General features: G+C 47.6%; 1 protein-coding gene across 1 annotated transcript in view; it reads left to right on the forward strand.

Annotated features, from left to right (window-relative positions):
- Window positions 1-26,133, forward strand: part of SLC2A9 (solute carrier family 2 member 9) — a 201,595-nt gene that overhangs the window by 49,231 nt on the left and 126,231 nt on the right. Inside the window, exon 6 of the mRNA XM_061145157.1 lies at window positions 23,489-23,621. Within this exon, the coding sequence (XP_061001140.1) occupies window positions 23,489-23,621 (133 nt within the window). The remainder of the gene's footprint in view (window positions 1-23,488; window positions 23,622-26,133) is intronic.

Below are 26,133 nucleotides of genomic sequence, written 5' to 3' on the forward strand. Positions count from 1 at the left end.
CTGACAATTCTGTCTCTTCCTTTCTGATAATTAATCTCTCCTTTTTTTTGTTTTACTGACATTCATGTCTAATTGCATTGACCAGGCTATGCTAATAATGTTGACTTCATGGGACATCTTTTTTATTTTTCTGTTTTATTGGAAATACTTATTGTGTTTCATCATTAATTTAAATATGTTAATTTTTCAATCTAAGATGGATATTATTTATCTTGGTTAAGAATTATGTATCTCATCTTAGTTTCTATAGACTATCAGCAATGTGGAAAATATCTTCTAGTTTTTATTAGGCTAATGATGCTTCTTTATTACCTGACAATCAATTATTAGATATGGCATGCTATTAGAATGACTTGTGTTAAACCATATATCTTTATTGGTCACTATGGAACATTTTTTAAACGTTGAATTTTATTCATTAATGTCTTATTTAGACTTATATACTTACAGCCAGAGATGAGATTTATCTAGACTTTAAATGCTTAATCTATATTTTTAAAATATCTTTTCATCTTTTACTCATTCTCAGTTCAGTTCTGTCACTCAATCATGTCTGACTCTTTGCAACCCCATGGACTGCAGCATGCCAGGCCTCCCTGTCTATCACCTACTCCGGGAGCTTGTGGAAACTCATGTCCATCGAATCAGTGATGCCATTCAACCATCTCATCCTCTGTTATCCCTTTCTTCTCCTGCCTTTAATCTTTCCCAGCATCAGGGTCTTTTCAAATGAGCCAATTCTTTGAATCAGGTGACCAAAGTATTGGAGCTTCAGCTTTAGCTTCAGTCCTTCCAATGAATATTCAGGACTGATATCCTTTAGGATAGACTGGTTAGATCTCCTTGCAGTCCAAGGGATTCTCAAGAGTCTTCTCCAACACCACAATTCAAAAGCATCAATTCTTGGGCGCTCAGCTTTCTTTATGGTCCAACTTTCACATCCATACATGACCACTGGAAAAACCAGAGCTTTGACTAGATGGACCTTTGTTGGGCAAAGTAATATGCTTTTTAATGTGCTGTCTAGGTTGGATGATATCATATAACATTAGTAATTAAAGTATCAAAAGACCTCACTAGTAAAATCATCTCAACCTAGTCTTTTCAGAAAGAAATTCTTGGAGGATATTTTATCAGTTTCTTCTTTAATTAACAGTCTAATCTGTCTCCTTGTGTTGCCACGTGGGCTTTTCTCTAGTTGCAAGGAGCAGGGACTACTCTCTAGTTGCAGTGTGAGGGCTGCTCATTTCGGTAGCTTCTTTTGTTGTGGATCAGGGGCTCTAGGGCTCACAGGCTTCAGTAGTTGCAGCACCTGGGCTCAGTAGTTGAGGCTCCCAAATTCTAGAGTACAGCTCAATTGTTGTGACACACAGCCTTAGTTGCTCCGTGACATGTGGTATCATCTCAGATCAGGGATTGAACCTGTGTCTCCTGCATTGGCAGGCAGATTGTTTACCACTGAGCCACCAGGGAAGCCCTACATACAACTATGTTTTAATATCCTCATGTCTATTCTTTATATCTTCTCTTTTGATTTAATTTTGTTTATTTGATTTTTGCTCTCTCTCTTTTAGATAACATTTTCAAAAGGTTACATCTGATTTTATTTGCAAGGCTAAACCCTGTTATCCATTTTATTGCTTTCCAGTTTTATTGATTTCTGCTTTGTCCCATTCTTATTCATACATTTTTTTCTTTGAACACAGGTCTGCCGACATTCTGAAAATTTTAGTATGTCACTTTCTCAATGTTACTGTTTCTACATAATTTTTCATTTTGATTCTGTACTCCAAACAATTAATTAGAATAATGTTTTCAATTCCCAGTAGATGTGTCTTTGTTCTTGTCACTCACTGTGATTTTTATTTTGTTGTGTAAATAGAAAGTAACCCTTAAATTTCTCCTGTGGGGAACATGTTAAGGTTACTCTGTGGCTGGCTTGCAATCAACTTTTGTAAATATTCCATGTTTGCTTAAGGACAGTAGCTCTTTCTTGGCACATTACATGCAGAGCTACTATTAATGACTGTGATTTCATCACAATATTTATTGTTAATCTAGAAAATACTAAAGAGCTCATACTGGAATTTCATGAGAGATTAAAAAGAGGAGAGAAAATATGATTCTATCATAGAAGAATGAACTCCAGAGGGCAGGTCACAGAGCTATAGTTCTGGTGTCAGGCTGCCTGAGTCTGCCTTCCAGTCCCACCACCCACAGCTGTGGAACTTTGAATAAGTTTCGGAACCTCTCTTAGCCATTGCCTTACCTATTCAATGAAATTACAATGACATCTGGTTCGTGAGGGCTTTTGCAAGGCTTAAAGAAGGAAATAGATGTCAAACACTTTAAAACAGTACCTGGAACTGATGCTAAATAGATGTCAGCCAAGATCTCATTTAACTCATGTAATAGTTCTTGGAAATAGATATTATTACTTTCTATGTTAAAGATTAAAGGTTCAGTCTCAGAGAGGTTTGATAATGACCCCAAATAGCTACAGCAAGAAGGCAGGTGAGCCTCGTTGGAGCCCGAGCTTCTGGGCTTTGAAGCCGTGACCTCTGTTCTCCAGGACCTGCAGGGCGGGGCTTGCAGATGGGGAGCAGGGGGAGGCACCCCAAAGCTTAGAGCCCTGGCATCGGAAGTCAGGCAGTCAGGCAGGCCATCCTCTTCAATCTCATATTTTTCTCACGTGGACCCAGATCCTGAGTATATGACAGCACTTCTTTTCTATAAGCTTTTCATCTTGAACTCTCTGTACTTCATCCAAGCCCAGGAAGAAAGGACAGTTTGATTCTTATCAAAATATGAGAAGACACATATTCATCCACGTTAAAGTAGTTGCAAACAGTCCAGCAGCATTTTCACCTTATGAGACTCTTCATGTCTCCAGTAACTGAGAAATCACATCTTTTCTCTTTGAAATGAAGACTCTCATTTGGGGCATGGCTCAGATGTTTTCTGTAGCTGGAGAAAATGTTCTGGCGGGTTGGGAGCAGCAGCAGGATGAATTTCCTTTGATGGGAACTAGGAAAAAAGAAAATTAGAGACTGTCACCTCTGCATCCTTCCTGCCAATTCAGAGTTCCTCACAGGGTGATGCCCAATCTCCTTCAGACAACCTTCTGAGCTCTGAATTTTCTCTTTTAGATAATTCAGGCTTTCCGGTGGGGCACTGTGGGTCCCATTAGCTTCCTGGCTTGGCTCTAATTCAGTCTTCTTCTCAAACAATAGGAAAAAGAATTGTTCCTTAGCTTCTGTGTATCTTTGTTAGTAACATGGGAATAAGTGTGCATAGCGCACTTGAGTTGTGAAAATTAGATGTAGTGATACACAGTTCTCAGGACTTGCTCCCTAATTAGCTCCATTTGGCTTCACTCCGTGCAAGGTATATGCTGGACCCCTCACTGCATCACCTCTCTCCTGTGAGATGCTAGAGTTAGCCATTCCCACGTCAGTCTTCAGGCTTCCCAGGTGACTCAATGGTAAAGAACCCTCCTGCCAAGGCATGAGACGAAGGAGATGCGGGTTTGATCCCTGGGTTGGGAAGATCCCTTGGAGGATGAAATGGCAAGCCACTCTGGTATTCTTGACTGGAAAATCCCCTGGACAGAAGAGCCTGGAAGGCTACAGTCCATGCGGTCGAAAAGAATGGGACATGACTGAGCACACACGCACTTCAGTCTTTTGCAAAAGCTACTCCTCTCAGGAAGTTGGCTGGGTCTGCTGTGGAATCAAGTGGTTGTCCATGTGATGGTCTTTCCCAAGAACTGAGGTCTGAGGTCTTAGTTCTTTGTATCATCATAGATCTGATGGTGGGGTCTGTGACACTGAGATGCTCCCTAAATGTAGAGGAAATGCAAAAACTTTTCTTGACCTTGGAATGATGAATGCCCCAGTTCATGAATTTTCTAATGCTTCTTTGCTCCTGAGAACACAAACAGACCCCCAGGCTTATCTGCTGTGATGTGTGTGGGCAAGCGGCAGGCCACCGAGTACTGCACTGTGGCTTTGGGCGGTCCCCTCTCCTGACCTCAAGTTCCTCATGTCTAAAAGGAGGGGCCTTTATGGAAGTCACTGCAGGGCTCCTGTCTGCTCTGGCTGCTGCATGATGGTTAATGCTCTGGGTGACATGTGCCCTTGGGCTGGGGGCACCGCAGCCCCCAGTCAGCTCGGCTGGTATCTCAGTCTGCAAGCAAGGAAGGTTGAAGGGATACAAAGATAAATTTAATTGGTCTTGAAGCCATGTCATCTGGAATTTTAAAGGCAGTCTCTGAAGCTTGCCTGAACTTTGCTATCCTGTCTTCAAGACAGCTGCAGGGAAAAACAATTAGCCCAGCTGCCCTCTGAGTAGGTGGCCTGGAGTGGGTGTTAGAGGGGAGAGAGAATTCCCTGAGCCCCCTGAAGGGAAAGATGGGCAACTCTGGAGGTTTGCTTGGTCATAAGGTTCATGCCCTGTGGTTTACATGGCCCCAGCAGTCAGGCTTCTCAGATGGTAAAGCGTCTGCCTGCAATTCAGGAGACCTGTATTCGATCCCTGGGTCAGGAAGATCTCCTGGAGAAGGAAATGGCAACCCACTCCAGTACTTTTGCCTGGAAAATTCCATGGATGGAGGAGCCTGGCAGGCTACAGTCCATGGGGTCACAAAGAGTCAGACACGACTGAGCAACTTCACTGACAGCCAGGCTGGTATGCCTCGGAGGGAACAATTCAGCAAAGGTCAAGCAGAGAGCAGGGTCATTGTGTCATCAGACCTCGGCCCCAAACTCCAAAAGTTCACATTTCCTATGGGTTTGTTTTACCTGTTAATTCAGGAAATCCATGCAATAACCCCACAGATTAGGTATGGTCTGTATCATCCCCTTTTCACAGATGAGAACACTGAGGCAGAGAGAGCTGTACAGATGTGCTCAAGATCACACAAGTAATGAGCTGTAGAGCTGGGTTTGAAGGCAGGTTGCTAGAATCCCTGCTGTTTTGGCCTTGGCCTGTCTTGGGCAGAACCCAGCTACATAGAAATATTTATAAAAAATGCTCCCTACCCACAGCCAGCTCTTACTGTCTGGCTGGTCTGTAACACATTCTCTTCAACAAATCCTTCTGAACAGCACTGGTGCACCCTCATCACCTCCAGGAGTTTGGCCACTTCATCATCATCTCTGTCTCACGAGGCTGTTGGGAGGACAAGAAGAAGGTGGATCTGAAATGCCTTGTGATCTGCACATTGCAATACAAGTGTGCAAAGGGATCACATCGCCTGCAGCCTCCGGGGCTCTTTGTGCAATGACTCACCCTCCCAGGGGCAGTGCCATCATTAGACCCATTTGTCAGATGGGGAGAACAAGTCTCAGGGTTATTCAGTGCCTGACTCTGGTTTGCACAACTGCTGAGGAGGTTGGTACCCTCAGCTCCTGGCTACCAGGCCCAGCCCCATCCCTTCCGCCATGTAGCAGCCACTGTGTCTTGGAAATAGGTCCTGAGTCACTTCATCCGGACCCCACCATCACCCTGGGAGGGGGGTAAGCCTTACAGGGATGGTCTGAGGAGGCTCCTGGGGGCTGAGCTTCCGAGATGGCAGCTCGGTCCCATCCTGACATTTGATTTGCTTGACTGCCTTGTTCTTGGTGCCTCTGAACCCCAGGCCCCCCGGGAGGCTCAGGATGGTCCTGCATTCACACAGTGGAGTAGAAAGACCAGAATTTGCAAAATGTTTTCCCTGTGACAAGCAGTGGGCTTCATCCACATCATCTCACTTAAATTTGCCTCAACCTGGGAAGTAGGTTCTATCATCATCCCATTTTGCAGATTGTAAAATGGAGACTCAAAAGAGAAACCCTGCCCAGAGCTATCTGGCCAGTGATCTTGGACATGATTTGAACCTGGGGAGGCATTAGGAATGTGTTATCATATAAGAGACCCCCGAGCACACTGCTTGGTCCTTCCTTTCCCCTTGGTGAGGACAGGAGTAGCCAGTTCACCTGTCATCCTTGGAGAATGTGCCCTTCACCCAGAAGATTCACAGAAGATGCTATTGAATAAATGGGTCAAAGCACCTCCCCCATTTCCAGAGGTGTCATTCTGTTTCAGGAACCGAGTTGAGTTTTTCACTGGCACTGTCTGATGTGATCCCCAAAACACACAACAATCCTCTAGGATGTGATTACCATTATTACAGCCATCTTGCAGATAAGCAAACTGAGTCTCATAGAATTTGGAGAACTTGTCCAAGGCCACCCACTAGTAGGAGTCCCGGCCAGGACGGACTCAGCCCAGGCAGTCTGGCCCAGACCCTAACTTGTATCACCCTGTCTGCCTATAACCAAAGCCATCCAGCCTAGGACTCTCACTTTACAGAGAACCTCTGCCCAAGACCCAGATCACAAAGTATGGGGCTGTCTTGGGTCCTTCACCCAGAGTCAGCCTGTGGTCGGGCACCCTCTAGTATCTGCAGCCAGCAGGAGCCCAGGCCATTTGGACTTTGTCTATTAATGATGTATTCATTCATTTGACAGTCACTTACTGAGTTCCTACTGTGTGCCTGGCACTATTCTAGGCTCTATCCAGAAAAAAACAAAACAGACAAGGACCCCTGCCTTCATGAACCTTGCATGTTCATGGAGGTCACAGATCAGAGACAAGTAAATATTTAAAGTCGGGCCGTAATGAATTCTGTGAAACAAAGCAGAGGGGAGGTGGCGAGGACAGGATTTAGATTTAGAAATACGGGTGATTGGAAGGTGCTAGAAGTTAGATGGATTAGAATGAGAGATTGGGCCCCAATTCAGGCCACTTTAGCAGGCGGGAGGATATCTCTGGGGCCGAGATGCATATGAAGCATGGGAGCCATAGAGACGAATTGCTGGAGGAAGAATCCTAGCCTTTTCCCAGAGATGCCTCTGCAGGAACCTCATCTAACCTGGCTTCTTTCCTCTCCCTGCTGGTCTCAGTTTCTGTATCTATAAAATGGGCACAATAATACACACTCCCTAGGGCTTTATAGCATTAGAAAAGCTACTACATGGAAAAGTGCTTATTGCCTAATTTTGTAAATATTAATAGTTGCCATCTGGCCAAGTAATGGATCCCATGTTCAGCAAATGAAGCCTAAATTCCTCAGCTGGGCACCCAAGGTCCCTGAACTGGGGCCTAGTCTCTCATTCTAATCCATCTAGCCTCTTGTTGTTCAGTCGCTAAGTCATGTCTGCCTCTTTGCGACCTCATGAACTACAGCACGCCAGGCTTCACTGTCCATCACTGTCTCCCTGAGTTTGCTCAGACTCACTCCGTTGAGTCGGTGATGCCATGCAACCGTCTCATCCTTTGCCACCCCTTCTCCTCTTGCCTTCAGTTTTTCCCATATCAGGGTCTTTTCCAATGAGTTTGCTCTTTGCATCAGGTGGCCAAAATATTGAAGCTTCAGCTTCAGCATCATCCCTCCAATGAATACTCAGGGCTGATTTCCTTTAGGATGGACTGGTTTGATCTCCTTGCAGTCCAAGGGACTCTCCAGAGTATTCTCCAGCACCACAGTTCAAAAGCATCAATTCTTGGCCGCTCAGCTTTCTTTATGGTCCAACTCTCCCATGCATACCTGACTACTGGAAAAACCATAGCTTTGACTACATGGATCTTTGTTGGGAAAGTGATGTCTCTGCTTTTTAAAATACTGTCTAGGTTTGACATAGCTATTCTTCCAAGGAGCAAGTGTCTTTTAATGTCATGGCTGCAGTCACCATCTGCATTGATTTTGGAGCCCAAGAAAATGAAATCTGATCCTGTTTCCACCTTTTCCCCATCTATTTGCCATGAAGTGATCTAACCTCTAGCCCCATTCAATTACCCATATTTCCAAATCCTCCCTTACTCCCCCACCATCCTGAAATCCTCCCGCTGTTCCCACACTCAGGTACCATTTTTTCTCTTTCTGTCTCTCAATCCACATCCTTCAGCCTTCCAGAAAGATCCAACTCCAAACTCCAGTAAAGGAATATAACTGAACAGCCCTTCTGAAAATAGAAAGAAGCTGAACATCCCCTGCGCTTGCCTTGATGCTCTGGACAAAAGCTTTTGCTCACTCTGCTGAATCCTCATAATAGCCCTTTACCATGCCTTTAGTCCTTTCGGGTAACATCAGGACGTGCCCTTTCTTTGTGCTTGCCTCTGGTTTCATCCTGCCTGTAAGCCCATTAGGGGCTGGACCACTCTCTTCAGATTCACCTTCCTCTTTCCTGCACTGCCTGGTGTGGGGGAGATGATGCTGTCTGACTGAAGAAGCATTTCTGGGGGGAGGCTGTACACCTCTCTTATGGGCTTAATTGGATGGAGGGGCCATCTTGGTCTAGTGGAAGCAGAGCTTGTTTTCTTCCAGGCAGAAGGAATTCTTTTGTTTCTCCAGTGCCAATCTGCGTGGTTTAATGGAGTCTGAGCGAGCTGGGAAGGCACAGGGCCCTGGGGAGATGAAAACCCCAGACTCTGTACTCCCATAATTGCATGAGGCAGATGTTGCTTCTGGCGGATTGGAAGTCTCAGTGCTTGGAAGAATAGGATTCCTCTCACGTGGAAATTGACCTCTCAGCTTCCCAAGCAGCACTCACTTACAAACATTCCTTTCTGTGTTTTGGACACTGAAGGGAGAATAACACCCAGTTAGCAGCCTGGGTCCCTGCCCAGGAAGACTTGGTGTTGACAATGACAGTGATTTGACAGAAATCCTCCCTCTCTCCATCCTGCACATACACACCCATCCATCAGACCCAGGCATGAATATTCAGGTTTCTGAGGCCCAGACCAGCTCTAGTTGTGAAGCTGAATCACAGCAAATGGATTTGAGCCTATAGACCAGGGATTTTACCATCTGGAATTCCAAAGGAAAGTGTGCATGATTCTAGAAAAGTGCCCCAAATAAAACGTATTCATGTCTCAACTTCATATTTGATTTGAAACAAATTTTAGATTTCTTTAGTCAAAATATTACATGTAAATGGTTTAAAAGCCTCACTACTCAGAGGCTTATAGGGCTTCTTCCCTGGTGGCTAGGTGGTAAAGAACCCTCCTGCCAACGCAGGAGATGTAAGAGATGCAGGTTTGATCCCTGGGTCGGGAAGATCCCCTGGAGGAGGACATGGCAACCCACTCCAGTATTCTTGCCTGGAGAATCTCATGGACAGAGGAGTCTGGCGGGCTACAGTCTGTGGGGTCGCAGAGTCAGACACAACTGAAGCAACTTAGCACGCATGCAAGAGGCTTACAGGGACTCTTACATGTAAGAGGGAAGAGAGGTCCATTTGCTTCACCCCCTTGAGCCTCATAACTGTTTTAACTATTTGGTAATTCCTATATTTTAAAATGATTTGAGTCAGTTCCTTATAACAGAACTATATCTATACATAAATAATTTGTTATAACACTATGTCTGGATTCATTCAGTTTGGACATTCTCATTGACATCTTATTGTAACAGTTGAGGTCCAAGCCCACACTTACAACACTATCCTTCCTCTCCTCTTGCTCTGCCCCACCATGTAGTTATAGCACAGCTTCTTATAACTCACTGGCTAATATTCATATTATTACGATTATGCACCCTGATGACTTTCCTTTCTCATGAAGCTTTTTGTTTTTCCTGGAGTTAATAATTCCTCCATCGTTATTTCTTACATCTTTAGTTTTCTATGTGCCTATGGTTGATTTTTTCCAAATGGTCCAAGATTAAACAGTTGGCAGTCCATTTGCAAAATGCTCAAATATGTCACTGGCCAGCAGTGACTTTCCACGCAGCCAGCTTCTTGACCGAGCTGGACTCCAGCATGTGAAGTAAGCACCAAGAGAAATTTACCGGATGCCGTGTTGATGGGCAGTCTTAGAAGTGTGTGCCAGTGGAGCATCCATGAGGAGTCCTTTAACTGCCTTTGGTGTCAGGGCAGGACCCACAGGGAGGTGACATCTGAGCTGGTATTAAGGGAAGAAGGAAGAGTTTGCCAGGCAGGCCACCGGCAGTCAAGGAGCTTCCAGGGAAAGGGAATAGCATACACAAAGATCAGAGGTGTCAGAGAACAGTTCCGTGAAAGAGCTTGAAACCACTGGGGAAGGAGCCACAGACCTGCAGCCAGGGCCACATGGAATGCCTTGAGCACCATGCTGAAGAGCTTAATCCTGGTGGCTTCTTTCCATGACAACGTGTGGCCTCTCCTTCTTAGCCTCCTGGACACAGGTCACAGCAATGCTTTGGGGGCTCTTCAGAAGCCCAACCAGTCTTTTCTCCCAGACCCCCCTGTGCTCACCCACACACCCGCTCCCTGAATCACACACAACCTGGAAGGAGGGATGTCCATGTGCTGAGTGGCTGGGGACAAGCAACAGCGCCAGAAAATTGCCCTCCTTTTGAAATCTCTGTGCTTCTTTTGACTTCAGTCTCCTCCTGACATTTAAGATATTTCAAAGATAAGGCGAAAATGTGAGGCTCTGAAAAAACCCCCTTCTTGATGAAAAATGATGTTACCAAGTGGAAGCTCTCCCTGTGAGAAGGTGGCAGGTACCTGGGGGCTGGGAAGCGCCCACCCGCAGCATGCTGAGAGGGGTCCCGAGAAAGCTGATGATGGAGATTCACTGGAAAAAGCTAAAACACAGCCCAGGACTCCATGCCAGCCCGCTACCCAACCTACTGCTCTCCCCCTGCTCTTAATGACCTCAAACCTGCCTTGTCCTTCAGGGAACTTTCACAAATCGAATGCATGGCAATGTGAACAAGTTAAGGAAGTGAGACGTTAGCATTGCTTTGAAAATCCAGCCCATGCCCAAAGCGTGCAGAGAGTGGAGCGAGCTCGGAGGTGGAAGGGATGGGACTGTACACCCAGGTGCAGCCTAGCATCTCACAGATGAGAAGTCAGTGCCTGGGAGGGAGGGGTGCCCTGCTTGTTTGTCAGTGGGTTCCAGAAAGAACCACCAGGGCTGTCTGTGTCTGGGGAGGGGTACCAGATTGCTGACAGAGACCCCCAAGGGGGAGAGAGCATCCAAGGAGGAGGGACAGTGGCTGAGGAAATGAGATGGGAGTCCCTGGTTGTGGGTAGGCTGGTCTTCCACTCCCAGACTTCCCGCTGAGGTCTGAGAGGTGGGTTTCATACATTCAACCCGGACACAAAGTTACAGGCTCAGAGCAGCAGATCTAACCTCAGAGTGAAGTGACTGAAAGTTGCTCAGTCCTGTCCACCTCTTTGTGACCCCATGGACTGTAGCCTGCCAGGCTTCTCTGTCCATGGAATTCTCCAGGCTAGAATACTGGAATGGGTAGCTGTCCTCTTCTTCAGGGGGTCTTCCCAACCCAGGGATCGAACCCAGGTCTCCCACATTGTAGGAGGATTCTTTACTGGCTGAGCCACCAGGGAAGCCCAAGAATACTGGAGAGGGTAGCCTATCCCTTCTCCAGGGGATCTTTTTCCCAACCCAGGAATCAAACCAGGGTCTTCTGCATTGCAGGAAGATTCTTTACCAGCTAAGCTACCAGGGAATCCCAAACTATGTTAATAGCGAGCATGGAAGCCAAACACCAACCCTTTGGGACCTCATGGACTGTAGCTCGCCAGGCTCCTCCATCCATGGAATTCTTCAGGCAAGAATACTGGAGTGGATAGCTGACCCCTTCTCCAGGGGATCTCCCCAACCCAGGGATTGAACCTGGGTCTCCTGCATTGCAAGCAAATTCTTTACCTCTGAGCTACAAGGGAATTCCCTAACCTCAGGCCCACCCTTCAATTAGGATGGCCTCTTGTGTTGGTTCAGAACCACAGCAAAGGGAAAAATGAAGGAACATCTCTTGGCTCCCAATCATGTGCCAGGCCCATGCTAGAATATCACCTAGTCAACCTCATAGCAACCTTGCAAAATAACTGTTAATTACTCTCCTCTGGGTGATTCCAGAGAGAATGCAAGGATGCCGAATTCGCTCAAGACCCCAGATCTAGTAAGTAGAAGAACCAGAATTTCAACTTGGGCCTAACACTGAAGCTGAGTGAGACTGAAAGGCCCGAGGTTGTTACCCCAGGTCATAGAGCTCGTGGCTAAGGAGGCTGGTCCCTGACCACTGGCAGCCACACCTTCCATGTCCCCAGAATCCAGGTCGTTGATAGGAAAAGTTCAAATCATGTTGCATCCTTGTGCTTTTGTGAGCCTTTGAACAAACCACATTTTTTTTGTCTTCCTCTCTGGCGAACCCTGATCTGATCTCAGATGATTAGCAATGAGAATTTGTAAGAAGGAGGTGGCAGACAAAGCAGTGGTATGAGTGGGTCTGAATAACGAGACCAGAAACCAGGATGCTCCAAATAGAACCCAGAAGGCTGACAAAGGTATTAATAATGGGCTTCAAGTTTAGGGAGCGTCATTTAGAGAGGAACGCTGGTTTAATGCCCTCAGGAAAGAGAAGGGTGATTTCCGTAAGTATGGAAGCAGGGATATTGGACTGCCCAGGGCTTAGGAACACAGAGCTTGGTACCTCACTGCCTGGGGTGGGTGTGCCACTCTACCATTTTTAAGATGCCTGATTATGAAGGCATAGCTTCTTGGTGCCTCGGTTTTCTCATCTGTCAAATGGGAGTGAAGCAGGGGTGTTGTGAGGGTGAAACAGAGTCACTCTGTGTGAACCACTCAGCAAGTTCGCACGGGCTTAGCACCAGCCTATCACTGTAGGTTAGCTCAGGGAGGCACTCTGCAGGTCAACAAACTTGAAAGAAATGCACAGATTTCTCTCTAAAATAAGGAAGGGACAAGGTTGATTTCATGGAAAATTTTGCGGCAGGACTTTTAGCCCATCCCTCCACCTCTCCAGCCTCAATTTCCTTGTCTATAAAATGGGAATAATAGCTGCTGACCTTACTTTCCAGATTGCTCGAGAACCAAGCAAGGCAGAAGACACTTGAACGCTTTAAAAAGCAGAAACCTGTTTCAGGGAAGGAGAGGGAGCTGGTATGTCTTGAAAGATGACCTCAGGCAGGTCACTTAACTCAACGTCTAGTACTTGGAACATCTCTCTGAGATGTGAATGTTATGCCCTGGGAGGGTAATTTCACTACTGTTGCTAAGACAGAGAAATACAAGGGTAATCATCCAGTCGTGCTCTTGAGGTCTTTCGTTGTTAAGTCAGAGTCAGGCCATCAATATTACCGGAAACAGCCATTCTAGAACAGCACACTTGCTGCAGTGACCTGAGCATCTTAGCATCTAGTTTGCACCCCGGGGGTGTCGGGTGGTGTTGACTTCTGCAGGATCTGTTGGGGAGATGGTGACAGACAGGCCGGTTCTAAGATAGTGGAAGGCGGGGCAGACACAGCCAGGCACGCGGTCGCCACTCCAGGGCTCTGTAAGCTGCGGCCAGCGGGGTCTCCCTCTGGAAGGTGTTTGTGGGGACATCTAGGTCAAGGGTTCCGTGGACATTCATTGACTAGTGTTGGCTGCCTGATGAGACTCAGCTTGTGACAAGTGACACGGGAGGAGCATCACCTTTTCACAATACATCCCTTTGGAAAGTGACTGTTTATCGCTTCCCGAGTGGCTGCCCCCACGCCTGCTACACCTCGGCTTGGTGGAGCCCGTTTCAGTACCAGCATGAACCACTGGAGCTGAGCTCGAGTGAATTCTGATGAATTCTGTGCAGAACTTTCTATAGAAGAGCAGGACTGGCTCAGCCTAATGTCATCTGCATATCAATTCACTACTCAGCTCGCAGCTGCCACGACGGAAAGTGATGGCTATTGCTTTGCTTTGAGAAATGCGTGGTATCAGCGATAATGTCACAAAAGAGCCCCCTGCACACATCAGAAGAGTCAGGCTCCCATTCAACCCTGCAGCCTCTCCCCCACTGACTCAGGTTCTCATGTGAGCTTGCTTGATCTACTTGACCTTGCTGAGTTTCAGTTTTCTCTTCTATAGACTGGAAATTATAATAATACTTTATAGGAGAATGTTATTCATGCTACTTGAGCCCTTTAATAGGAAAGTTTTAGCATAGATAGATAGATAGTTATTGGGTTGGCCAAAAAGCTTGTTCCATAAGATGTTATGTAAAGACCTGAAGAAGCTTCTTGGCCAACCCAATATCTTACTTAAAAAGCAGGGATGTGTGTTATTTCATGGGTCTTCATCTTCAGCTGCAGCATTGCTCGCCTGTACCTTTCATCTTACCCAATATGCATTCAGACTGGAGGCATTTACTGAACACTTGCCAGGTGCCGGGTGTTGGAAAGAAACATAAAAGAACCTGGCAGGGGGTGGCCCTGGGGTGCTCAGTCTAGTTTAGAGTGATGCCCCTATAAAGAAATACAAGCTCCACAGGTAGCGAGTATTTTCGTGGAATTCTGCACTGGGAAGAGATGCCATCCAGAGGAGGAAATGCTGAAGCTGGGAGGATACACAGATGTTCTACGGATAAGAGCAGACACCCCTGGGAGAGGAAGCAGCTTGTGCAGAGGCGCAGCATCATGGAATCTGTTTGTTAGACTCAGAGACGCCCGTGGGTTGGCAGGACCAGAGCAGAGGAGCAGAGGGCTGGGGTCTCTCCAGTGGCAAGACTGGAATCCTGGATGGATTCTCATCAGGCAGGGCTTTGTATTCCAGGCTAAGAGATTTCAACTTGATCCTGAGGGCAGTAGGGAGCTGCTGAAAGTTTCAGACAGAGAAGTAGCTTAGAACATCAGATTCACATTCTAGAAGGACCACTCTGAGACAGTGAGGGGAATGCAAGGGAAGCAGGGGGATTTCAGGACAGTTAAGATGCTGTTGGTAGAATCAAGGCAAAAATGCTGTCAGAACCTCCCCTAAGGCATATGCTAGCAAGTAAGAAGGGGAAGAGATGCCCAGAGATTTCAGAAACAGCCAACAGGACTATCTTAGTGTAGGCAGCAGTTCAGATGGCAGTGGGATGGTTGTGAGTTAAAGGCAAGAATCTCCATTTCATCAGGTTTCCAAAGTGGACTTCTGCATAGATGGGGATGGCCCCAGCTGTGGTCCAGGGGCAGGCATGGGTGGGCTGGGAGGTGGTGATTATGGAACCCAAGGGTTACCAGCAAAGCCGTCCACTGGGCAACTGGAAATGAGTGTGAGGAGCCCCCAATAAGAGTTGTGGGCTGGATGTGGACATTTGGGGTCATGGCCCCATCCATGGGTCTTAGGTTGTGTTCCCCAGGGAAGAGACCCTGAGATGGGGATTTTTGAGCAGGAAGGTGGCTGGGGAGTGTTCTCAGATCAACACCTGCAGGTGGTAAAGGAAGGACTCAGCAGAAGGAGAGGATGAGCTGCCCTTAGTCACAGCAGAGGTCTCAGCCCACAGGGAGCTCTGGACCTGGGAGGGCCCAGGTATAGCAGAGGGAAGAAGAGGGAAGAGAAAGCCTCTGTGCCCCTTGCACCAGCTAGCCATTGGATGCAGTTTGCTCCTAAGGATGGGTGAGTAGTTTTGTGGAGGAAGCCTCCTTCCAGGGCTTGTCTTGGGGGAAGGCAGGGACCCAGCCGTGGCCCCATAGCCAACAACAGTCCTGGCAGGTGGAGGATGACCCCTCTGTTCTGGGTCACACACCACTGTCTGCAGCAGGTGGAGTGGAGATGCTAGGCTCTCAACTGGTTGCCTCCAGAGTCACCCAGACAGCTTGAACAACCCAGCGTCCGAGCCACACCTGCAGGCCAGTTAACCCCAATCTCCACCTGTGGGAGACCAGGAACGTCAGTCATTTTCATAATCCCACAGGCGATTCCAATGTGCAACCATGTCTAAGAAACACTGCCTTGAGGGCATGGCATCTCCTGAAGCCATGGAGATGAACAGAAAAGCGCGCTAGGCTCAAAGCCCTGGGGAGGGGCTCAGAGATACTGGAGGAGAACCAGGAGAGGGGTGTCCTGGAAGGCAAGGGGCAGGGGATTCCACAAAGAAGTGGTCCCTTGCAGCAAGAACTGATGTGGTACCATGCCTAGGGAGAGGGTGACCCAGATGCTCTAAAATGTACCTAGAATTTGACTTTAAAGTCGTTGTCGATGATAGACACAGATGCTCCTGCGGAAGAAGAGTCTATGATTCACAGTTCTCCAGCGGAGGGGGCACACCACCCCATGCAGGGCGAGGAAGCACCAGGGTCGGTCAGGAGCAGAAGGAGGGAGGGCAGGGTGTAGCCCAGAGCCTTTATTGTGGCTTCCACGGAAGGAATGGGTGAGCCCGAGTAGGTAAGCTTAGGCAAGCTCAGGATGGCATAGTCTGAACAGTTACAGTGGTCCCAGGACTACAGGGGCTATCTCTAGTTGCCTACTATCTGGCCCTGGGGTAATTTAGGACAGGGGATGTATTGACTTGGTGTGTGAGAGTTAGATAGAGGAAGTGGTCTGTGTAGGCTCTGGATTGGTTGGTTTGTATGTTAAAGGCATGCTCCCAGGCAAGTTATTTGCTAGGAATTCACTATCCTAGGGGGGGAAGTATCTCCAGGATCAGTAAGGCTCCAAGATATCAGATCATCATAAAACATAGGAAATAAAAAGCATAGTTAATAGACAAGCCCTGAGGGCCCTCAGCTTGAAGGTCAGAGAAGGCTGGGCTTCAGCTCAACTCACCTCTTAGGGTGCTGGGCACAACTTTCAGAATACTCAGGAGCCTTGACCTTGGGTTCCTTGGGGCTGCAGAGGAGAGGACTCTCCAGAAGAGAATGAGGTGCAAACTCCCAGGTCAGGGAAACTGTAGTGGGAGAGGGGTTGGTTCTAAGGATGGAACTCTACAGAATTCCCCTGAAAATGCTCATGAGGAGAGAATATCCATGAGAAACATCTGCCAGCCCCAGAGACCTGACCCAGTTCGTCACCACTGTTTCATCTTAGAGGAGTCAGACACTGAATAGAAGCCAGGGAATTGCAGGGGGAGGAGGAAAAATGAGACGCAACCATCAATCTCCCCACCCCCAACTCTTTCCACTGCAGACTCCAGCTTGAAGCAGGCTTGAACTGGGGGAATAGAAAATATGTCATTCAATCAGGTTGATTTCATTATTATTTTGAAACTGTGGTCTTAAGACCATCTAAAACCACTGAGATGGGGAAGGGAAGGGCACCCTCACTGATTCCATTTTGAACAAATGTAGGAGATAAAAGGGCTTCCCAGGTGGTGCTAGTGGTAAAGAATCTGCCTACCAGTGCAAGAGATATAAGAGATGTGGGTTCCATCCCTGGGTTGGGAAGATCCCCTGGAGGAAGGCACAGCAACCCACTCCAGTATTCTTGCCTGGAGAATCCTATGGACAGAGAAGCCTGGCAGGCTACAGTCTGTAGGGTTGCAAAGAGTCAGACAGGACTGAAGCGACCTAGCATGCATGCAGAGGAGATGAAAACCAAGGTTGTGTTTCAATAACACCATGAACTGTATGTTTTTAAACTGCGTTGCAGTTACGTTGGTAAAGTATCCAGCCCGGAGCTTGGCACGTGGAGAAGTGGATACATGCTAGCCTTGATTCTAGTGGATGAGATTTTAAATAGGAAGACATTCAGAGAAAAATGACCCATTTTATCCCCTCAACTAGCCTTGTGAGAGAGATTTCCTTCTAGCCCTTCTTACCTCCGGCACCTGCCCTGGTGGTGGTAGGAGTGGCCCCCCATCACTTACTTGCTCCACTTGAGTGGAGGCGGGGGTTGGGGGGGACACAATATACCGTCCTTAAATTAGAACCTGGCTTGAGATAAGATCAATGATTCCAATTCTACTTAAAAGTTCGAGCTGTCTCATCAGGGTCCAGGAGGGTTTTATTTATGGAAATACCTGAGGTCATCTATAGCCTGAGGGAAATAAGACCTAGAAGTCTATTTTTGAAAAGGAAGTCTCGGTAGATTAAAGAGGAAGACAATGGAGTTTTTGCGAGACTCACTCACCTTACCGAAGAGAAAGCGATAATCATCTCTGCTGACAAGACTATCCATTTTTCTTTCTTCTCAAGTGAAATCAGCATGTGTAAGGGCTCTGACCTCAGGCTTTACTGAATACATCAGGGTCCAATTGGCATCAAAAAGACTCATCAACCTAGAAGGGTGGGATGGGGTGGGAGGTGGAAAGAAGGTTCAAGAGGGAGGGTACATATGCGTACCTATGGCTGATTCATGTTGATGTGTGGCAGAATCCAACCCTCAGTGGGTAAAGAATCTGCCAGCAATGCAGGAGACACAGGAGACGTGGGTTCCATCCCTGGGTCAGAAAGATCCCCTGGAGAAGGAAATGGCAACCCACTCCAGTATTCTTTGTAGGGTACAGTTCCGGCGAGGCAGATAAGGAAAGACGACCTCAACAGAAGTAGGTTACCTTTATTCAGGCAAGGAGGGGTGACAGTCGGCCTAAAGACCAGGCTGAGCGCCGAGAGGGATCAGGGAGGCTTCATACTTATAGGGAGATTTGTGGAAGCAATAAGGGAAACATTAATCAGGCAGGATATTTTGAGTATTCTTTTGTTGAGATGACATTTGTAGTTGGGCAGGGGGTGATAAGTCTTCTGGACTGGTGTAGGAGGTGCAAAGTTCCTGGACAGGGGGCGATAAGTCTTCTGGGCAGGTGTAGGGGGTGGAAGGTTTCTGGACAGGGGTTGATAAGTCCCAGATAGATGATACCGGCCTGGAGCATCAGGGTGGAACTAAAATTCTGTTTTGTTTTCTCCAAAGTTAGATGATTCAGCAAGGGGCCTTTGAGACTGTTGTTCTCTTTTCTAGGCCCAAAAGACTCCTTCATTCTTGCTTGGAGAATTCCATGAACAGAGGACCCTAAGGGCCTACAGGACCTGGGGTCTCAAAGTGTCAGACACAACTGAGTGACGAAGCACACACAATATTGCAAAACAATTATTCTCCACTTAAAAATAAAATAAAATTTTTAGAAAGACTCATCCGAGATTTACTCTCTGTACCTCCTAGTGGTCCTGAGTTAGATAGGTCATGTGCGTACATGCTACGTCACTTCAGTCATGTCAGTCTTTGCAACCCCATGGACGATAGCCCGCCAGGCTCCTCTGTGCATAAGAGTCTCCAGGCAAGAATACTGGAGTGGGTTGCCATTCCCTCCTTCAGAGAATCTTCTCAACACAGGGATGGAACCCACATCTCTTATGTCTCCTGCATTGGCAGGCGGATTCTTTATCTCTAGTGCCTCCTGGGAAGCCCTAGGCAGGTCACACCAGAAGCGCTAGGCAGACACAGCCCAAGTTGTGTCCAGCTGCTTGCTACTGAAAAGGCTATACAGAGGCAAGCTTGGTGGAAAGGGAAGTTTGCTTTATTTTGGTTGCTGGCAACTGGGTGAGAGGGCAGATTTCTGTCCAAAGGTTGACTCCACAACCCACCCCACCACCAACAACAATCAGGGCTGGGCAAGAGGTTTTACAGGTGGAGGGAGGGGGCTCCATGTAGAAAGAGCACACTCAGCTCTGACAGCCGTCTTGAAATTGGTCATGCGATGGTCTGATCAGCATCACTTTGATTAAGTATAGTTGACCTTTAGTTCCAGAGTTGGTTTGTTCTCGTTTCCCAAAAAAGTTCCTGCTTATTTATTTGGGTCTGGAGAAGGAAATGGCAACCCACTCCAGTATTCTTGCCTGGAGAATCGCATGGACAGAGGTGCCTGGCAGGCTGCAGTCCCTGGGGTCGCAAGAGTCAGACACGACTTAGCAACTAAACCACCACCATCACCATTTCTTTGAGGCCAACTCTCAGAATTGTGGCAGCTTATGTTATGGCCACAGTCTGGTCATCATATAATTAACTTCTTCCACCTGATAGGGGTTTTAATATCCATAAGACAGCTCACAAGATATGGCTTAGAATATTATCCATAGTCCTTGAAAAGGGACTAAATGTCCTTGACTTTGCTTAATAACTAAACTATTACTATTTAGTCTGTTGGATGGTTTTCCTTTGTTTCCGCATTTTCTCACTTCTCTGATTAAACTTACTCTTTGGCTAAAAAATTTCCCCCAGACAAAAGGCAGGTGGAGGACATGAGGGGCAAGGACCATAGGCTTTTCCCAGAGCATCAAATTAGAGAGGTACCTCCCAGGGGTGGCATCCTTGGAGCTGCCATTGGGTGGAAGAAGGAGGGGAGCTGGAGGGTACTCCTGGAGAAGGAACAGCACGTACAGATGTGCAGAGGCATGATCCACTCAGGCTCATTGGGAATGATGACTGCAGAGGAAGTGCAGGGCCAGGGAATGCTGGAGACGTGGGAGCTGGGCTGGAGGATGGGTCACGGATGGCTTTGCTGCTGTTCAATGGCCCTTGGACCCGGCTCTGAGGACAACCAGGAGCCTTTGAGATGGACACCCTCCATTTCCTTGAATCTACAATGCAACATTTCTGGAATCATACTTCTGTGTGTAAATTGACAGTTTATGCAATCCAAATCTAAGTGTCATCGTGGCCCCTTCCAAGATCAAGAAGGAATGTTATCTTTATCACCTGACTGGTTGGTGGTGAGGCAACAAGATGATGGTTCAGGAATCTAAATGTCAGTTTGCTGATTCCAACCAGCCTGGGGGTCTACATGCTGGTGGGCAGCAGTTTCCATGTGGTGGGGTCTTTGTTTCTATAGAAACAACTCAAGGACATGCATTGGGTTGCCATCTCTTTCCCCAGGGAGCAAGCAAGGTCCCTGCCACTCTAAGGCTGGATAACTGTTTAAGTGACTGGGTGATGCAGTTTCTCTAACGATTAACTCCTTGAGCCTGCTCCTTGTTTGCGAATATAAGTTGTTACTGTGTCCAGAATGAGAAAGAGATGGTTAGATAGCATCAGCGATTCAATGGACATGAATTTGAGCAAATGCCAGGAGATAGTGAAGGACAAGGCAACCTGGCATGCTGCAGTCCATGGGGTCCCAGAGTGGGATACAACTGATAAACTGAACAACTGTTCAACTGAACAACAGCAAAGTGGCTTTTTCAGCTCACAGGGAGACAATCTGACCTTGCCCACCTGTGAATGGCTAGAGAAAAGAAGATATTAACATTTTCCCTCCTATTTTGCACGATAAATGGCCTTTTTTCTTTATTTCCTCACCTCCTCTTCCTTTCTGCTCTATAAAAGAAGCTGGCATCCAGACCCCCAGAAGATGGCTTTTTGGAGACACCAGTCTGCCATCTTCTATGTCAGCTGGCTTTCTGAATGAAGTTGTATTCCTTGCCTCAACATTTTGTCTCCAATTTATTGGCCTGTCATGTAGCATATAGAAGAATACAGCACTTCCCAGGTGGCACTAGTGGTAAAGAACCCATCAGCCAATGCAGGAGACGCGGGTTCAGTCCTTGGGTTGGGAACATCCCCTGGAAGAGGAAATGGCACCTCACTCCAGTATTCATGCCTGGAGAATCCCATGAACAGAAGAGCCTGGTGGGTTGTAGTCCAAGGGGTTGCATGAAACCACCTAGCAGGCACGTAATAACAAAAGCAACAAAAAGCAAGGGTTAAAGTCAAAGAAGCAGATCCAACATGGAGTCAGAACTGGGCTCGTCTCCATTACAAGGGCGCTGCGGTCTCCACCTCAGGATGGACTCCTCCTGGCAGGACTAACCGGAGGCCAGCTGAACCTTTGACAGGTGCGAAGCCTTTCCAGGTCTGGACACATCTCCTTTTCTCCTTGACTGTGTCCTTGTACTTTCTTAGGAAAGAAAACGCTTGAGAATTCCACGTTGAGAACTTTGTTTTTCCTCTTTGTCCCCTTCAAAACGCCTCCTTCTGACTTCTTCTTTCAGAGAGGCAGTGAGAGTTCATTTGTAAACCTGGGTTTAAAAAAAAAATCAGGGCAAATGCTGCCTTAATCGGCATAATAATAAAGGCTCTGTGCTGCTTTTAAGCTATATAACAGGTGAATGGTGCTGCTCCTGTGTGCTAAGTCGCTTCTGTCGTGTCCGACTCTTTGTGACCCCATGGACTATAGCTCGCCAGGCTCCTCTGTCCATGGGATCAACAGGCAAGAATACTGCAGTGGGTTGCCATACCCTCCTCCAGGGGAACTTCCTGACCCAGGGATCAAACTCACGTCTCTTAAGTCTCCTGCATTGGCAGGTGGGTTCTTTACCACTAGCACCACCTCGGAAGCCCTCAAAAGGGCTCAAAATGCCTCTTTAATGGTGTATGCTGTAGGTTCCGGGGTGGCCTGTGTCTGGAGGCCCCACCACCGTCACTTCCGTGGGGACTCGGGAAAGCTCCAGCAGACCTTCAGTGACGGGGGCAAGATGAGTCAGGTCACAGGCCTCGAAGGTGTCTGGCTGGTGACACCAGCAGAGCAGTCGCTCTTCTGCACGCCTACTGGGTGCTGGCAAAGCACAAAGCCCACAGGCCAAGCTTTATCTGAGCCCACTCTCACGACTGCCAGAGAGGTGGCCGCAGCTGTCCCCATTCCCCGGGTGAGGAGAAGGGGATTTGAGGGGCCATGAGAATGACCTCAGCTGCACAACCTGGAAAGGCCAGAGCCCCTCAGGCTGGCCTTGCTGCCCCCAAGGCCTCTGACTCAGCCAGTTCTTGGCTTCCCCAAACTCCTCCTTCTCAGGGTCACCCTATTGCAGGAAGGGGGAGACTTTCCAGGGCCCCAAGGTAGGCTCTTGTCTAACACAGAAGTGAATTGTCTGAGGAGACACACGTGCTGTCAAAGCAAAAGACTTTATTGGGAAGGTGCGCCTGAGCGGAGAGCAGCAGGGTTGAGGGAACCCAGGAGAACTGCTCCGCCAGGTGGCTCACAGTCTCGGGTTTTGCGGTGATGTGACTAGTTTCCAGGTTGTCTCTGACCAGTCACTCTGACTCAGGGTCCTTCCTGGAGGTGCGGGCATCACTCAGCCAAGATGGATGCCAGCGAGGAGGATTCTGGGAAGTTGACAGGACATTTGGGCTGGTGTCTCCTCTTCTTTTGACCTTTCCTGAATTATTCTGGTTGGTGGTAGTTTGTTAGCTCCGTGTTCCTTACCACAACCTCTTATTGTAAGATAACTCATGCAACTGGTTGCTATTAGACCTGGCCAGGGAAAGTGGTTTCGGTCATTGGTTCCCCTAACTAAACCACAGTCTCATGCTTTGAGGGGGTGGGGTCAGCTTTCTGGGGTTGTCTCTGACCAATCATCTTGCTTGTGCCCACATTTGATGTGACTCAGGGTCCTTCCTGGTGGTGCGAGTATCTCTTAGACAAGATGATTCCAGAGTGAGGGCTTCGGGGAGGTTGGCAGGACTTATGGATGGGCATTTCTTCCCCTCTTTTGGCCCCTCCTGAATTTTCCCATTTAGTTTTGGGACCTCCTGTCGTGAAACAACTCGTACAAGCAGTATGACCAGGGTGGGCAGTCTCAGTCAATGGTTCCCTAACAAAACCAGTGTCCAGTCCCTCCCTAGTCTTTGTTCCTGGGGTTTATCCTGGGTAAGGGGGGACCCTGTGCAGAAAGCAGAAGCTGCCTGGCCCAGGGGTCCAGCTCCCCCCAAACAATGACCTCATCATTCGCCAACCCCCTTTTTCTGCCTTCAGGAGAGCACCTGGCCATATCTGTTTGGAGTGATTGTCATCCCCGCCTTGGTCCAGCTGGTGAGCCTGCCCTTTCTGCCCAAGAGCCCGTGCTACCTACTCTTGGAGAAGCATGACCAGGAGGGAGCTGAGAAAGGTAGGGTGCCCTTTGCCTGGTCCACGCAGCTCCCATCTCTTTACAGGGGTCAGGGCTACAGGGCATGCATGCACACCCATCCTGTTTCGTCTTCCTATCTGTCTGCTGTAGGTGGCCCTGAGTGGGGATACAGATCACAGTGTGGACTGAAAAAAATAGTACATCGTGAGAGTTGTGAGTTAAGTTTTATTTGTGGCAAAATGAGGACTGCAGTCCGGGAGACAGCCTCTCAGCTGGCTCTGAGAAACTGCTCCAAAAAGATATGAGGAGTGTCAGTATTTTTGTGATTTTGGTGAAGCGGGATGCATGCGGTCAAGCACGCATGTTGGCAAAGGTTTGCTGGTAAGTCACAAGGAGCAGATGTCACCGTTAATGGTTTTAGTGCCTTTCTAGATGTGAGAATATGTGAGACTTTGGGCTCATAAAATCTTCTGAAAATATCTAACTATCTGAAGACCTGTTCTGCCAGTTTTGCACAGAGAGCACCTTATTCCTGATCTCTGCCCTGAACTCCTTTCAGGGGGTATTGAAGCTCAGCAACTGAAGTGGCTACTGACTTAATCATTGTAGAACCAGATGGCTGGTGACAGTTTTTCAGTTATCAATAGAGAGATCCTGAAAGAGCCAAGACAGAGCAGGATAAGACCCAGGTCTGCTCACCTCTGTGCAGTGTCTCTCCATGGCCACCTCTCGGGTGGTCCCAACCCCAGAGAAGCTGCAAACACAGGTTTCTTGGTGGTTCAGTCTATCCTAGCCCTCCCTCTGTCATTCTCTTCCTCACTGATCAGCTTTCCCATCAAGCACAGAATAAGCCCTCATGTCACCCCAGCAGGGGGCCTCTGCACCAAGCCCCAATGGAACATTCATTCGTTTCAGCCCTTCGAGGGAGCAGAAATATACCCATTTTGCAGGAAGGAAGCTTGAGGCCCACGTAGGGCTTGCCAGTTGTCTTGTGTAGCTTTTCTTAACCCTTTGAATGGTGAGGTGCTGAACCAGATTCAAAGCACAGCTTGAAGAATCAGAGGCATTTCTACAGAGCCCAGAAAAGGCAAAATGACTTTGCCTGGAGACAGACAATGTAAAGTGAACAACTTTTGGCTTTATTAAACAGGACATGGTCGAGAGCACCGTGGTTCAGCACGAGGGCTGGGAGTTAACTAGCACAGCCTTCACACCCCAGCTCTGCAGTCTGACCTCGACCTGGTCTTTTCACTGTTCTGATTCTCAGGACCGACTTCTGTAAGAAGGACATGGTATAAACTTCCCCTATGGGCCTCTTGGAAGGATTAAAGTAGATATCTGTGTCTATGTCTATATCTATATTCAGTCCACAGTATTACCTGTCATCATTACTGAGCTCTCTGTCCATTTTCTTATTACCCATACTGTGTCCTCTAATCTAAATTTCCCTAATGTCCACAGCCAAGAAAAAAAAATTAATAATTATATGTAGTCTTTAGTTTACTATAATTTGTGCACAAAAAAATCCAAAATTTAAAGTCCAAGTATCTTCTGAATTGACAAATGTTGTGACGAAATATTAATCACCCCCTGTGTTTATTGAGCAGTTTTGGGTTTGGGTCTATTTTCTCATTTATAACATTTCTATAACATGAGATCAGAGAGCATTATCATTACCTTCATTTTTTGGATGAAGAAACAGAGGCTTACAGGAGTGAAGTGATTTCTTCAAGCCCGTGGTTATATGGTTTCTGGTTTCTAGAGGCCTTTAAAAACTGATGGAAAGGACAGATCTTTCTTCTGTAGAGTGCCCACATACACAAAATTTGTGGAGCTTGGTGTTGGGGATGGAACTTGAACCCTCTCCCCTAGAAGCCCACAAAGGACCCTGGTTAATGCTCCACCCCCATCTCACAGCCAGCTAGGGATAAAAGAAGGATTGAAACCCAAAGATGACTGCCTTCTCTTCCCTCACACACACAGAGGGACACGGATGGCTAGTGGTCTAGAGTCTTCCCGTGGGGCCCGTGCAGAGGCAAACTATCCAAAAATCAGGCTTCAGGAAAGAAGGCTGATGGTCAGATGGTGGAGGCTCTGGAGTAAAAAGAAGGAAGTTGAGATAGAGCCAATGGGATCTGATTCCCAAAAGCAACTGGTTTATATGTTGCTGTTGTTCAGTCGCTAAAAGTGTCTGATCCTCTGCTACCCCATGGACGGCAGCACACTCGACTCCTCTGCCCTCCACTCTCTCCCTCAATTTGCTCAGATTCGTATCCATTGAGTCCGTGATGCTATCTGACCGTCTCATTCCCTGCGCCCCCTTCTCCTTTTGCCTTCAATCTTTCCCAGCTGTTAGAAGGCAGCAATTCCTCCAGCTTGATCTCCTGGCATGCAAGGACCTCCATCCACCCATCTGACTCCACTGGCGAGGAACTCTTGGGAAACGTTCCAATTAAGTACAGTTGGAATGGGCAGTGCATGCGAATGCCCGACAGTGAAAAAGGTTTAAAAGATTTATTTCATAGCACAGCATGGAGTGAGAGAGAAGGCC

The sequence above is a fragment of the Dama dama genome, chromosome 6, assembly GCF_033118175.1.
Source record: "Dama dama isolate Ldn47 chromosome 6, ASM3311817v1, whole genome shotgun sequence".
In the NCBI taxonomy this organism is placed as follows: domain Eukaryota; kingdom Metazoa; phylum Chordata; class Mammalia; order Artiodactyla; family Cervidae; genus Dama; species Dama dama.